The sequence below is a fragment of the Acomys minous genome (genome assembly GCF_964271855.1).
Source record: "Acomys minous genome assembly, chromosome: 13".
Classification (NCBI taxonomy): Eukaryota; Metazoa; Chordata; class Mammalia; order Rodentia; family Muridae; genus Acomys; species Acomys minous.
The window spans coordinates 34,712,060-34,727,808 of record NC_140495.1 but is presented as its reverse complement, the minus strand read 5'-3'; the positions used below and the strand labels follow the sequence as shown (position 1 = coordinate 34,727,808).

Here is a 15,749-nt window from a genome sequence, read left to right as displayed (position 1 = left end):
TAAAAAAAGATTTATTTATTTTATTTATTGCATATGAGTGCTTTATCTGCAGAAGAGGGTATCAGGTTACATTATAGATGGTTGTGAGCCACCATGTGGTAGCTAGGAATTGAACTCAGGACCTCTGGAAGAACAGGCAGCGCTCTTAACCACTGAGCCATCTCTCCAGCCCCTGCTACCCACTCTCAATCCTCTAAATGTTCCTCACACTTGACAGGCAGCCGAGATGCTGAATAAATAAATCAGTGAGTGGAGCAAACGCAGCCTTGGCACACGGCAGCTCTTCACAGTACCTCAGCGGTGGTGAGAAAGACCTTATCGGTGATGTGTCTCAGTCCACAGGCCACCACCCCAAGGGCAACTCCAGGGAACACGTAGGAATTGTTGCCTTGGCCGGGAAACAGAGTCGGTCCATCCGGAAGAGTGACTGGATCAAAAGGGCTGCCGCTGGCAAAGATTGCACGGCCCTGCAACACAAACACACGCTGCTGCTGATGAAGGGAAGTGGGGTACGCAAGAACAAACGCACCGTAACAGACTCACGTCTAAGGCCGTCTAAGGAGTGTCTAGAACTGAACTCCTACGGAGGCCTAGTGAGGCCCACGCTGTGGTGCTGATGCTGGTGTTGCCAGGGTGAGGGGCGGCTGGGTGGGGGGTGGGGGGTGCGGGGTGAGGTGCTTGCTGCTGTTCTCTGTATTAACCGCCCAGCATAGGATTCCCCAAGGCTGCCACTCTGTTCCCCTGCAGTGGTCCAACCACAGGCCCAATGGCCACATTTATAGGGGCTTCTAACTACAGCCACCTGAAGATAAAATCAACAGGTTCCTAGAGTATCTGAGATAGTACACCAGGTTAGAACTTAGAGTCCCTGTACCTTTCACTGTTTTACAATACAGAGCAATAGGCAAGATCTTAAGTGCTGAGATCATCTATTTCTGACGCAGTGAAACTTTAAAACACAACCATATAAAATGGGCTAACATTATGTATGCATATGGCACGAGCTGCTAAGCTAACCAAGACTGTTGAACTACACTAAGACAAAACAATTAGTTACACACTTGCTTATCAAGGGCCTCCTATGTGCAAAGTACTGCACTATAATTCTGCTACTCAAGAGGCTGTGTTTTCTCCCTGGGGGATTTAAAGCTACAGAAGAATGTGAAGTAAACTCAATCTGTAGATGAGATAACGATTTAAATTACTCGGGATGCTGATGGCCCATCCCAGCTAAGAGAGAGAAGCCGTGGAGTGGCTTCCTTCTCAGACGCTCCATTCGCTCCAGTGATGAGCTGGCACGTTACTGACACAGTAGAGCCTTCGGGGTCTGGTGTGCATGCAGAACCCTAACTTTGTGTGGTGTTCACACCCTCAACGCTTATGTTGTATTTCCAAAATGAAAGCTTTAAATGCATAAGACTGCGCTTCATTTTGTTATGACATTCTCAAGTCCTTGAGGAGAGCAAAAGGCTTTTTGCCGACCTATCAGCCAAATATATGTTAGTACAAACGCAGTATAAAATTAAAAGTTTTATTTTTAAACTTTGAAATACCGACACTGAGGATTCTATGCCAGCCTGGCTGGGTATCAGCATAGCTGCCCAGCTCCTCCACCCATGCCATCAAGATCCAAACCCAAAATTTAGCTAAGCAAAATTTAAAGTGTGGTTTCATCTTGTATGCTCCAGTGCTTGCAAACAGCTAGTAAGAGATCTCCACAACTGCCCAAAGATAAGTTCTTTCCCTTTAGTTTTTATGTTTAAGTCTTACTTCCCAAATCTCTCAAGCAAAGTTATCACTAAGACAATGTTGATTTATCTGTTGAAGATGAGAAAAGTGCTTCGACACTGGAAAGGAGGCGGTGAGGCCTCTGGTCTTCCGTGTGCCCTTCAGTTCTAATGAAGTGAGTCTGATGCCACAAGTGTGTGGCTGACACCTCGAGCATCCTAGGCTTCCTGTAATTCACTGTGGGCATCCTAGACTTCCTGTAATTACCCGACACTCACCTGGGTCACTTTATAGCACTGCTCTGCAGAACACTCTGCTTTGCTGGTTGGATTACTCAAGGCAAAAATGATGGGCCGCTCATTGAAGGTGGCCATATCCTTGAGAATTTGTTCTGTGAAAGCACCACCAATTGCAGCCACTCCTAAGGAGGAAACAAGAAACGGGGGGATCAGGGCTGTCGTTGGTTAGTTCATCCAAGAGGCTGAGGCCCCCAAACGAGGAGATGTGACAGCTCATTTCTAACACCCCCTAAACAAAGCACAGAGCGCTCACACTGAAGTCTAGTGATGAAACAATGTTGCACAAGGCCTGTCATCTTTAGGGTTACTAATCAACAAGTCACAGATGTGACATCAGACTCAGTACCGAGGACCTGGTCAATCATTACGAACTTTGGTTATAAGCATTTGCATCAGGAAATTAAACCATGCCTAATATATTCTTTCTAAGCAATTTTGAGTAAGTATGGTAATTGTGGTTCTATAAGGCAAAGTATTTCATTCCACTGTGAAACTGAAATATGCACTCGCTGGAAGCAGAATAAAGCAACTAATATAACAAAGGTGCCAAGTAGTACGTTTACTGAAGGATGCGTGGCATGAAACAACACTGAAAGCTTTGTACAGTTCTTTGTGATTCTGGGTCATTATCCTTAATATTATCAACTATTGAAAAAGAGCTTCTATGATTAGACACGATCGAAAGTAGACAGACATACACAGAGGTAGGAACAAGCTGGCATCACTTCCTTTGAGATTTAAGTGCAGAATCTGGCCTGCCTGTGTCAAGCAGGGTCTCAGACAGCTCGGGCTGAGCCCCTGTCTGGTCCTTCTGTCTCTCCTTCCCAAAGCTGCCATGGAATGACAGGCGCGCACAACATGCCGAGATGCACAGTGCACATCATACTGTGCACACACGGTACCATTTGAGTGCCTAAGGAAGAATGGAATGGTATGTGAGGGGTGAGCCTTGTCTTCTAGGAAGACAGAGCCCCTGGATGTTGGCCTGACTGGTACACTGCGGGCATGGCTCCTCACGGCATAACTAGCGCACTGCGGGCATGGCTCCTCACGGCATAACTAGCGCACTGCGGGCATGGCTCCTCACGGCATAACTAGTGCACTGCGGGCATGGCTCCTCACGGCATAACTAGTGCACTGCGGGCATGGCTCCTCACGGCATAACTAGCGCACTGCGGGCATGGCTCCTCACGGCATAACTAGCGCACTGCGGGCATGGCTCCTCACGGCATAACTAGTACACTGCGGGCATGGCTCCTCACGGCATAACTAGCGCACTGCGGGCATGGCTCCTCACGGCATAACTAGCGCACTGCGGGCATGGCTCCTCACGGCATAACTAGTGCACTGCGGGCATGGCTCCTCACGGCATAACTAGTGCACTGAGGGCATGGCTCCTCATGGCATAACTAGTGCACTGTGGGCATGGCTCCTCACGGCATAACTAGTGCACTGCGGGCATGGCTCCTCACGGCATAACTAGTGCACTGCGGGCATGGCTCCTCACGGCATAACTAGTGCACTGTGGGCATGGCTCCTCACGGCATAACTAGCGCACTGCGGGCATGGCTCCTCACGGCATAACTAGCGCACTGCGGGCATGGCTCCTCACGGCATAACTAGCGCACTGCGGGCATGGCTCCTCACGGCATAACTAGTGCACTGCGGGCATGGCTCCTCACGGCATAACTAGTGCACTGCGGCATAGCTCCTCACGGCATAACTAGTGCATTGCGGGCATAGCTCCTCACGGCATAACTAGCGCACTGCGGGCATGGCTCCTCACGGCACAACTAGTGCATTGCGGGCATAGCTCCTCACGGCATAACTAGTGCACTGCGGCATAGCTCCTCACGGCACAACTAGTGCATTGCGGGCATAGCTCCTCACGGCATAACTAGTGCACTGCGGCATAGCTCCTCACGGCATAACTAGTGCATTGCGGGCATGGCTCCTCACGGCACAACTAGTGCACTGCGGCATAGCTCCTCACGGCATAACTAGTGCATTGCGGGCATGGCTCCTCACGGCATAACTAGCGCACTGCGGGCATGGCTCCTCACGGCATAACTAGTGTACTGCGGGCATGGCTCCTCATGGCATAACTAGTGCACTGCGGGCATGGCTCCTCACGGCATAACTAGTGCACTGCGGGCATGGCTCCTCACGGCATAACTAGTGCACTGCGGGCATGGCTCCTCACGGCATAACTAGTGCACTGCGGGCATGGCTCCTCACGGCATAACTAGTGCACTGCGGGCATGGCTCCTCACGGCATAACTAGTGCACTGCGGGCATGGCTCCTCACGGCATAACTAGCGCACTGCGGGCATGGCTCCTCACGGCATAACTAGCGCACTGCGGGCATGGCTCCTCACGGCATAACTAGTGCACTGAGGGCATGGCTCCTCACGGCATAACTAGTGCACTGCGGCATAGCTCCTCACGGCATAACTAGTGCATTGCGGGCATGGCTCCTCATGGCATAACTAGTGCACTGCGGGCATGGCTCCTCACGGCATAACTAGCGCACTGCGGGCATGGCTCCTCACGGCATAACTAGTGCACTGCGGCATGGCTCCTCACGGCATAACTAGTGCACTGCGGGCATGGCTCCTCACGGCATAACTAGTGCACTGCGGGCATGGCTCCTCATGGCATAACTAGTGCACTGCGGGCATGGCTCCTCATGGCATAACTAGCGCACTGCGGGCATGGCTCCTCATGGCATAACTAGTGCACTGCGGCATAGCTCCTCACGGCATAACTAGCGCACTGCGGGCATGGCTCCTCACGGCATAACTAGTGCACTGCGGCATAGCTCCTCACGGCATAACTAGCGCACTGCGGGCATGGCTCCTCACGGCATAACTAGCGCACTGCGGGCATGGCTCCTCACGGCATAACTAGCGCACTGCGGGCATGGCTCCTCACGGCACAACTAGTGCATTGCGGCATAGCTCCTCACGGCATAACTAGCGCACTGCGGGCATGGCTCCTCACGGCATAACTAGTGCACTGCGGGCATGGCTCCTCACGGCATAACTAGCGCACTGCGGGCATGGCTCCTCACGGCATAACTAGCGCACTGCGGGCATGGCTCCTCACGGCACAACTAGTGCATTGCGGGCATAGCTCCTCACGGCATAACTAGTGCACTGCGGCATAGCTCCTCACGGCATAACTAGTGCATTGCGGGCATAGCTCCTCACGGCATAACTAGTGCACTGCGGCATAGCTCCTCACGGCATAACTAGTGCATTGTGGGCATGGCTCCTCACGGCACAACTAGTGCACTGCGGCATAGCTCCTCACGGCATAACTAGTGCATTGCGGGCATAGCTCCTCACGGCATAACTAGTGCACTGCGGGCATGGCTCCTCACGGCATAACTAGTGCATTGCGGGCATAGCTCCTCATGGCATAACTAGTGCACTGCGGGCATGGCTCCTCAGGGCATAACTAGCGCACTGCGGGCATGGCTCCTCACGGCATAACTAGCGCACTGCGGGCATGGCTCCTCACGGCATAACTAGCGCACTGCGGGCATGGCTCCTCACGGCATAACTAGTGTACTGCGGGCATGGCTCCTCACGGCACAACTAGTGCATTGCGGGCATAGCTCCTCACGGCATAACTAGTGCACTGCGGCATAGCTCCTCACGGCATAACTAGTGCATTGCGGGCATAGCTCCTCACGGCATAACTAGTGCACTGCGGCATAGCTCCTCACGGCATAACTAGTGCATTGCGGGCATGGCTCCTCACGGCACAACTAGTGCACTGCGGCATAGCTCCTCACGGCATAACTAGTGCATTGCGGGCATAGCTCCTCACGGCATAACTAGTGCACTGCGGGCATGGCTCCTCACGGCATAACTAGTGCATTGCGGGCATAGCTCCTCACGGCATAACTAGTGCATTGCGGGCATAGCTCCTCACGGCACAACTAGTGCATTGCGGGCATAGCTCCTCACGGCATAACTAGTGCACTGCGGCATAGCTCCTCACGGCATAACTAGTGCATTGCGGGCATAGCTCCTCACGGCATAACTAGTGCATTGCGGGCATAGCTCCTCACGGCATAACTAGTGCACTGCGGGCATGGCTCCTCACGGCATAACTAGTGCACTGCGGGCATGGCTCCTCATGGCATAACTAGTGCACTGCGGCATAGCTCCTCACGGCATAACTAGCGCACTGCGGGCATGGCTCCTCACGGCATAACTAGTGCACTGCGGGCATGGCTCCTCACGGCATAACTAGCGCACTTCGGGCATGGCTCCTCACGGCATAACTAGCGCACTGCGGGCATGGCTCCTCACGGCATAACTAGCGCACTGCGGGCATGGCTCCTCACGGCATAACTAGCGCACTGCGGGCATGGCTCCTCATGGCATAACTAGTGCACTGCGGGCATGGCTCCTCACGGCATAACTAGCGCACTGCGGGCATGGCTCCTCACGGCATAACTAGCGCACTGCGGGCATGGCTCCTCACGGCATAACTAGCGCACTGCGGCATGGCTCCTCACGGCATAACTAGCGCACTGCGGGCATGGCTCCTCATGGCACAACTAGTGCACTGCGGGCATGGCTCCTCATGGCACAACTAGTGCACTGCGGGCATGGCTCCTCATGGCATAACTAGTGCACTGCGGGCATGGCTCCTCACGGCATAACTAGTGCACTGCGGGCATGGCTCCTCACGGCATAACTAGCGCACTGCGGGCATGGCTCCTCATGGCATAACTAGTGCACTGCGGGCATGGCTCCTCACGGCATAACTAGCGCACTGCGGGCATGGCTCCTCACGGCATAACTAGTGCACTGCGGCATGGCTCCTCATGGCATAACTAGCGCACTGCGGGCATGGCTCCTCATGGCACAACTAGTGCACTGCGGGCATGGCTCCTCATGGCACAACTAGTGCACTGCGGGCATGGCTCCTCATGGCATAACTAGTGCACTGCGGGCATGGCTCCTCACGGCATAACTAGTGCACTGCGGGCATGGCTCCTCACGGCATAACTAGTGCACTGCGGGCATGGCTCCTCACGGCATAACTAGTGCACTGCGGGCATGGCTCCTCACAGCATAACTAGTGCACTGCGGGCATGGCTCCTCACGGCATAACTAGCGCACTGCGGGCATGGCTCCTCACGGCATAACTAGCGCACTGCGGGCATGGCTCCTCATGGCATAACTAGTGCACTGCGGGCATGGCTCCTCACGGCATAACTAGTGCACTGCGGGCATGGCTCCTCATGGCAAGCCTGTCCTGTGCATCACAGGACTTTTCAGCACCATCCAGCGCCATCCCTGACCTCCACACACTAGATGCCAGTTGGCCCCTCCTGTCATTTCTTTCTCCACACACCCTTCATATTGATGACAACTAAAACCCATCTCTAGGCAAGGCTCAGTGCCGTGGGGGGTGGGTTTCCTGCACACTGAGGAAGGGCTATCTGCCTGCAGTAGTAAGCGTGGAAAAGGGCTGACCATGCAGATGTTTGCAGGCCGACAGCACAAAAGCCACCCACTTCAGCTCAGATCGGGAATAAGCACTAAGAAGGCAGAAATGAGTAACATCTCAGTGCCTTTGAGGACCCTGGTACCTGAGCGAGTCTATTTTCTTTCCGGATTCCAAGGGTTAGAATTTTTGAAAAGCACAGCAATACTAATTACCTTAAATTAAAGGACAAGGAGAAACACGTTTACCTATGAGGGCAGTTGGTTTTATCTTTTGAACAATGGCTTCTAGGTTCTTCATTTCTTCATGTTCATGGGCAAACACCTCTTTTTCTTCCGTGAGAGAAGCACGTCCCTAAGTAATGCAAGTGAGAAGCAAATGTGTGGGTAAAGGCACGTCAAATACTGCACACCGCCAGGACTCCCAGTTGCCACCGCGTGTCCTACGCACGGCATCCTTTCTAGAAGCTTCCTCTCTGATGTCAGTGTATTACTTCACTTGTCCCTTCTGGTTTTTCAAGACAGGGTTTCTCTGTGTAGCCCTGGCTGTCCTAGAACTCACTCTGTGCATGAGGCTGGCCTCGAACTCAGAGATCCACCTGCCTCTGCCTCCCTAGTGCTTGGATTAAAGGCGTGCGCCACTACTACCCCGCTTCATCATCCTTTCAACAAATACTGCACAGCAGACAGTGTTTCAGACAATGGTGACAGAGCAGTGAGCAAACCAAACCTAACACAAGCTTTGAGAGAGCCCTTAAGTGAGTTTTGTACATGGAAACAGGTATTTAGTCACAACAGCTTTTCCTTGCCCACCCAGGAATCTTGTGGCTGTAATCTGTTCTCAGGGGCCAATGTTCATTCCCTACAGACAAAGAGTTCTGCTCTGACACTCAGGTGTCCTTATCCATCTTTTACTTCAGGGCTTGAAACTGTCCTCCATCCTGAAGACAGCAGAGGACCTTGGTCAGGGTTGTCCCATGTGCCCAGCAGACAGCTCAAGTCCTGACAGGCAGTCCCACAGCAAAAGCACACCAACTACGTCATGTATAGAGTTTTAGATCCATTTGCCAATCAACTAGATAAAACTAGAAATTGATTCCTTTTCTTTTCGTCACAAACCAAAAAGTAGCCATGCATATGTGAAAAAAACCTAATACAAATTCTTAGAGGTGATTTTTTTTTTGCCAGCAGCTTAGATAACCATATTCAAACTAGTATATACTGCATTACTGCTAAAAATAACATGTGAATGAAAGGTTGGGCTATACTAAATATGGACTCAAAACCTGAAAAAGGAAACTTGGGTTATCACAGTGAATAGCCTGAAAATGACATAATTTAATGTAATCTACATCTTCTTAATGCAGTGTCATATCCTAGATTATCTAGATGGCAAAGTAAAACAAGCATTAATTTATAGTGTTGTTCTCATTTCTATAAACTGCTCAATATGTTTGTGACAGTTCATTGTCTAGGGACATTAACAATGTCCATTTTGATAAATAGTAAATTCATGGTACTTTTAAAAAGTTTTTTTTTTTTTTACAATATTTAGAAAAAGGAGAAAAATCTCTGTTAAACACAGATGACTTTTCAGTTCAGGAAAGGGAGAACAGGGGCTGTGGGTCAACCAGCCCCTCCCATCACCACAGGACTGGTGAGCCTGGTGAGCCCGGTGACCCTGGTGAGCCTGTTTTCTCCACCTATGAACTGGCTGGGTAGCTGACAATGGCCAAACAGATGAGCTCTATCTGAGCTTCCCACAGCTGAGAGAACACCAGGAATGTAAGGAAGAACACACTCCTCAGCTGGGCTTCCAGGGCTAATTCCTGAGTGAGGCCTTCTGTGTACTTTTCACAACGTTTTGAAAGTGGTAAAGGAACAGAGACACAGACCCGCACTGTCGCTCTCAGCAGCCTGATCAGGTCCTTTCATCTTTTAGGGACTTCAATTTGGACCAAAGTGGGATTTATTGCTTTAATATAGAAACTTCAGATCCAGACAATTTGAAACAAATTTGGGAGATTTAATTTGAAAATATTTATTATTTATTACTATTATTATCTGTGTGTACAAGATGCAGTATATGTGCACACACACTACAGTACCTGTGAGAGCTGGTTCTCTCCTTCCACTCATGGATGACATGGACTCTGGAGGCTGAACTAGAGTCCCAAGCTGGCACTGCAAGTGGCATCTAACCCTAACCCTAACCCTGCAAGTGGCATCTAACCCTAACCCTAATCCTGCAAGTGGCATTGCTGCTGAGGCCTCTTGCTGTCCCATAGTTGCAAATTGTATTAAAGTATTTTGTAAGCTTAAACTTGAGTGCTGGGAGAACAAGAGAAGCCTGGAAAGAAAGACACACCTGGGGAGAGACACACCTGGGGAGAGACACACCTGGGGAGAGACACACCTGGGACCATGATGTGGGTTTCCCAAGCATGGGCTCCTTAAGGTAGAGTCACAACTGTATTAAAATTAAGCGTGTACCCTTTGGGTGTTGCTCAAGTTGCATTATTCATGTTCTCTTTGATAAGTGAGATTCCAGAGTGGTTCCAGGGTTGCCTTGGGTACGATGATAACCCAGTACAGTAACATCAGAGTGCTTTGGACTGAACAAGTTCAGCATGTGTCTGTTTCCTGTACACAGGGAATTCTTGTGAGAGTCCCAGCAGACTACAGCTTACAGTCAGGACTAGGCTGTCAGCAGCTGCGCACTGTGCCAGCATCCCTGTCTCTGCACTGGGAGAGGTTTCAGTTGGAGGCTTGAGTGAGACACTCCTTCCCCTGTTGTCCCCAGGATCCCTCTCTTTCTATCCTGCCTCAGTTTCCTTCCCAGGTGATGAGACATGACCAGCTGGTTTTGAGAATCAGGGTAAATGATCAGTCCTAACCCTGTCAGATAGGCATATATTTTCAGAAAACTACAAAATGATGCACTCCAACAAGGAAAATGAACACCTAAGTTTGTAGTCACATATTTCTGACACTATTGTTGTGAAAACATTTTATTATTAGTGAAAACACTTCCGTGTTTAGACCCTCTAGTTTCCCTAGAACTCGAAGCAAATCCCAAGGTCTCGTAAACACTGTCCCGAACATCTACGAACTGCTCAGTATATATTTAATAAATCTGTCCCTTATCTCCATGAAAATGGAAAGATGTGTGCTTTATTGCAGACATCTTACTTTATTAATCACAGAAACCACTGGCAGGTCTTGGCCATGGAAGCCCGGACTTGGCAGAATGTCCTCCAACTACTAAGAGGCATAAATCCCACAGCCGGTCCCTACAGATTCTCCCTGGTGTGACTACAGACTGCACACAGAGAGACAGCCAGGGATCTTGGAACAGTAATCCCAGCACTGCTGAGGGCACAAGCAGGGCCAAGACAAAAAAAAAATAGGTGCTAAGTGTTTTCCATGCTATTTCCATAGCTGGTGCACAGTGACACTTAAAGAAATAACCAGAAAGGGGTAGCCCTGTCTACTGCAGCTGTTGCCTCGAACTTTCTACTCTTATTTATCTAAAGTGTTTCTCTCCCGAGTCCCTTAATTTGGACATACTCCTATGCCAGTCACTTCAGCTCTATATAGGAAAAAAAGTCTCTTTTCTCATTTGTTACAGGCAGACAGTAGAGTCTGGAGGGTCCCAGATAAGGTGTTAAGGTTCTGTGTCCAAGAAATTGAACCAAGGACGATTAACAAAGATAGCCCTTTCCAGGAAGGAAGTGTGTGTGTGTGTGTGTGTGTGTGTGTGTGTGTGTGTGTGTAGTGTGTGTATATGTGTGTATGTGTGCGTGCATGTGCACAAGCACACATGCGCATTTGTGCCTAATGGTGCTTTTATCGAGCAAATCAAGCTATCTGTATTATGATGGGCATTTTTATACATATGCTGTTACATGTCAGCATTTGATGGGAGGGGTCTCCAGTCTTTTTATCTGTCACTGAGTGCTTTTGCACACATGCACACACACATACACAGATGGCCTCAAGCCCTACTCTCTTGCTACACTCTTATTCTCCTTTTCAGGAACACTTACATTTTCCCTTCTTTTAGCAAAGCCTTTGTGGGTGTGTATTTACTCAGAAATACCAAATTTGGTAGCCTGCCTCCATCCCTCCCTCCCTCCCTCCATCCCTCCCTCCCTCCCTCCCTCTCTTCCTCCTTCTGGTGCCCCCACCTCTCTTATTCCCTCCTTTCGTCCCTCTCTCTCCCTTTCTTCCTCCTGCCCTTGTGTCAAGTATCAAATATATTATGGATAGCTAGAAATTTCTTTGTCAGCTTGCCTTTTTTTTAGCTTGCCTCTTTAATCTCTATTTTCTCCTTATTGTGTGCTGACTTAGTAGAAGATGCAACAAGATTGTACATGCTTTTTCAAACACACCTAAAATCAAGTGAACTCCACCAATAATGATTTTGCATGTTAAGCATGAATAGTTGTTATTTTCCGTTAAAAAAAAAAAACCCTTTGCCAATATCAAAGGTGGATGTTCTTTTTTATTTTGTTTTTTCCAAGATAGGGTTTCTCTGTGTAGCCTTGGCTGTCCTGGAACTCTCTTTGTAGAGAGAGAGAGCAATATACGAATTTTCTACCTTGTCGACAATTTGCTAGTTTCCCAGCAAAAATCAATGCAGGATTTTAAGCTGTTTAGTAGCATGAAGCATTGATTGAGATGTATTAAGTAGAGCATAGGCTGTTAAGTGCACAACAGCCTTTTAAGACACAGCTTTATCTTACCAAGTACAATAACTACACCTTTAGTGTTGGCAGGTGAAGGACATGACGTAAAAGTCACCGGCTGGATCTAGCAACAACGGCAGCTATTCCGAGCACTACAATCCATGGAACACAGAGTTTCAGCTCAGTGGACCTATGTTACAATTAAGCTAACAGTAGGCCTGCTTGTGCGCGCTTCACAGTAAAACGGCATTCATGGACTCCCCGTGTGGGTTCTTGAATGCCACACCCTCCTAGGACATGACTTGTGTAGCTGTTTTCTGTAGCATCTACGATATGTGTCAGTGGCCCCTACATCCCTCTCTCAGCTCAGCCCAGCTTGCTTTGTGTCAACTCATCTCACTGTTTTCTCCTCAAACTAGCTTCTCTTTATTCTCTTTATACCTAGATGTCTTGGGAGGCCAGCTAGACCCCTTCCTCTGCCCTCTGCCTCCTTCCTGCGGTCTCAGTACGCCTGCCTTGCTTTCTGCACATCTATGCAACCGAGTCGTTCTCACTCAAACCTCTGGATTATTGCAATGGCTTTGAAGCTAGTTTCTTTTCAAGTCATCCTCCACAATGCAGTCAGGATGACTGAAAGGGCTAGCCTTTCTGCTCACTCCTCCTCCTCCAGATTCAAGTGCCACGTGTCACCTGTCATGTGTTTCCCTTCCCCTCTAATACTCGGTCTCCTGCAGCAGAGTGTGTTCTCAGCATACTCGGTGTCTTCACCAGCCGACTACTCAGGTGGGACTGTGAAGACCCAGAGGGGACCACGCGCCCCGTGGCTTCAGTCAAGACTCTCCAGGACCTGTCCACATGCTTCCCTTTCAGGTTCATGTATGGGGAATTTCAGATCTCTGTGGACACTCCACGGTAAGAACTAAGCCTTAGAAAGGCCTCAGTTTTCCCTCTTCTCCACGGCAGTGAGAAATGTCTTCCCTGTCTGCCATGACCACACCTCTGTAACAGTGCTTTCCTCTTGCTCCGTAACTGACAACTTCCCCTTATGCTGTGAGCATTCTGACATCAAGTGCTATATTATGTACCTACAAGAACCTAGAGCAATGCCTGATTAGTGAAAAATTTCATTCTCTGAGCTACAACATCTGTCATGTGAGCACAGTAGACAACTGTCTATAGTCATTCTGAGTCTCAAAGTAACAAGTCTTAGAAAGCTACACTTTTGAGGCGTGGTGGCCTTTCTGCCGCCCCCCCCCCCCCAGCACTCAAGCAGCAGAGGCAGGCAGATCTGTGATTGTGAGGCCAGCCTGGTCTACAGAGTGAGTCCAGTACATCCTGAGCTACAGAGTGAGACCTTATCTCACAAAAATTAAAAAAGTAAGCTACATACAACACCTCTAAATTGATAGCTATACGTACACTTTCTTCTCTAAGTCAAAAGTTATCAATGTATGACAATTTTAACCATTTTTCTGGCTTTTGACAATTATAATGGCAGGGCTGGAAAGATAGCTCAGTGGTTAAGAAAACTGGCTGCTCTGCTAGAGAACCAGGGTTCAATTCCCAGCACCCACATAGCAGTTCAAAACTGTCTGCAACTCCAGTTCCAGGCAATCTGACAAATTTATACAGGCATACATGCAGGGAAAACACCAATGCAAATAAAATATAAATAAATAAATAAATAACTTTTAAAAAAAACATTACAATGGCTAAGAACTTGGACTATACAAAAACATCCTACAAACTAAATTTTAGGAGCAAGGAGTATAGTTCAGTGGGATAGCACTTGCCTAGGATGTGCAAAGCTCTGGGCTTCATAAAATAACAACTGTAGTAACCGCAACATCAAATTGAACGCAGTTGATATTTGTCTTCTGTATCTTTCAGACAGTATTTAAATCAAGGACTATATACATAAAATATGCATTTTCTTTTTTATCTGGCACGCTAAATCATTTAATATGTCATTTACTACTCTTTGAAAACAGTTTTCAGCATTTTTATTACATTTGTAGCTATTCCATAATCCATTTAACAATTGCACTTTGGAAGTATAACAGATCACCATTAAAATTAATTAATGTGATTAAATATCACTATGACAAATATTGTCTTAATAACATCCTCACATCTAAAACAATGCATACATACTAACTCCAGGGCAGGTCTCCTAGTGAAAAGTGTTGACTCAACAGATAAAACTTTCAAAAGCTCCGGATCCAACTTTCCTGAAAGTGACACTCAGATCATTTCGTCACATAAAAGAGGGGCTGTGGGCATTTTAGAGCAGTTTGAAAAATGCTGGTGGCAGAATAATACAGCAGCCAGGTTACCTATCTGTCCCTACTACGTTTTCACAAGAACCACACAGAAGAAGCCCTTCTGTCACCATAGAGGGGAAGCGGGGGCTCACGCTGGCAGTCACCAACTAAGGTCTTCCCCGTGAAGAGCTGTTTCCAAGCCTTCAAGAACTGAGGCATTTTCCTGCCTTCCTACGTCACTGTGTATAACCAACAGCTTTTCCCCCGAGGGTGCTATGGATGGGTCTCATCAGTCAGTGTGCACATCCAACTGCCTCCATGAAACACTAGTTCCAGCAGATGGATGATCCAGAGTTGTGATGATTCTGCACAGCATGTGTGAGAGCATGCGTGTGTGCGTGTGTGTGTGTGTGTGTGTGTGTGTGTGTGTGTGTGCATGTATGTGAGTATGTGTATATGTGTATGCATGAGTGTGTGTTTGTGTGCGCGTGCGTGCAGGTGCATGTATATGAAAAAGTTTATGTGGCGGTCAAAGGACAACTTCAGGGATAGTTCTTTACCCGTCATCCATGATGTCCTATTTTCAGACAGGTTCTCTTTCTGACCTAGAAATGTACCCAGGAGGTTATAATAGCTGGGCCACAAACTCCAGGGACGCACCTGTGTCAGCTTCCTTAGCGCTGGGGTCACCGGCTTGAGCCACTGTGCTTGGCTTTTTGAAATTTAGGTTTGAGGGCCTGAAAGCAGGTTCTTGGGCTCACACAGTCAGCGCTTTCCTGAGCTCCCCAGCCCCTAAGTGCTAATCTTCTAGCACAGCATCTTAAAGGGGCAGTGGGAACAATGGCCGGTCTTTGGGACAGGCATTAGGACAGTGGTTTTCTTTCCTTACCTTGACTATTAATCCTTTTGAGTCGACCAACCATATCTTGTTGATAGCTTTCTCCTTTGATAAACCTTCTTTCTCCATGGCCATAACAATCAAGTGGGCGATCCCCAAGGCAGCCTCAAGAGAAGGCATGAAGAGAAAGATTTTACAACTTGTTCCACATATCTTATTGAGTTATGTGAGTATCAGAGATTTAGTCATCAATTCACACTACAGCTAAGTAAGCTTTTTTTTGTCACATTTAGGTGTGCAAAATGACTGTCAGTTACTCTTTTTTAGTTACAGCACAACCATAACACAGATATGCCAGTGACACCCTGGTTGTCAGTCTGTCTGACCCAAGTTATACAGTCAAGACTGGCACAGTGAGAAAGCATTACACTGAATACAGTCAACCTGTCAGCCTGGGT

General features: G+C 48.5%; 1 protein-coding gene across 2 annotated transcripts in view; it reads right to left on the bottom strand.

The window, feature by feature from the left end:
- ME1 (malic enzyme 1) overlaps nucleotides 1–15,749 on the bottom strand; it is a 110,838-nt gene that overhangs the window by 10,361 nt on the left and 84,728 nt on the right. For both annotated transcript variants that reach the window (XM_084754095.1, XM_084754094.1), the window contains exons 9-12: nucleotides 15,343–15,456; nucleotides 7,748–7,853; nucleotides 2,007–2,149; nucleotides 294–467 (exon numbers count right to left, since the gene is read on the bottom strand). In XM_084754095.1, the coding sequence (XP_084610221.1) occupies nucleotides 294–467; nucleotides 2,007–2,149; nucleotides 7,748–7,853; nucleotides 15,343–15,456 (537 nt within the window). The remainder of the gene's footprint in view (nucleotides 1–293; nucleotides 468–2,006; nucleotides 2,150–7,747; nucleotides 7,854–15,342; nucleotides 15,457–15,749) is intronic.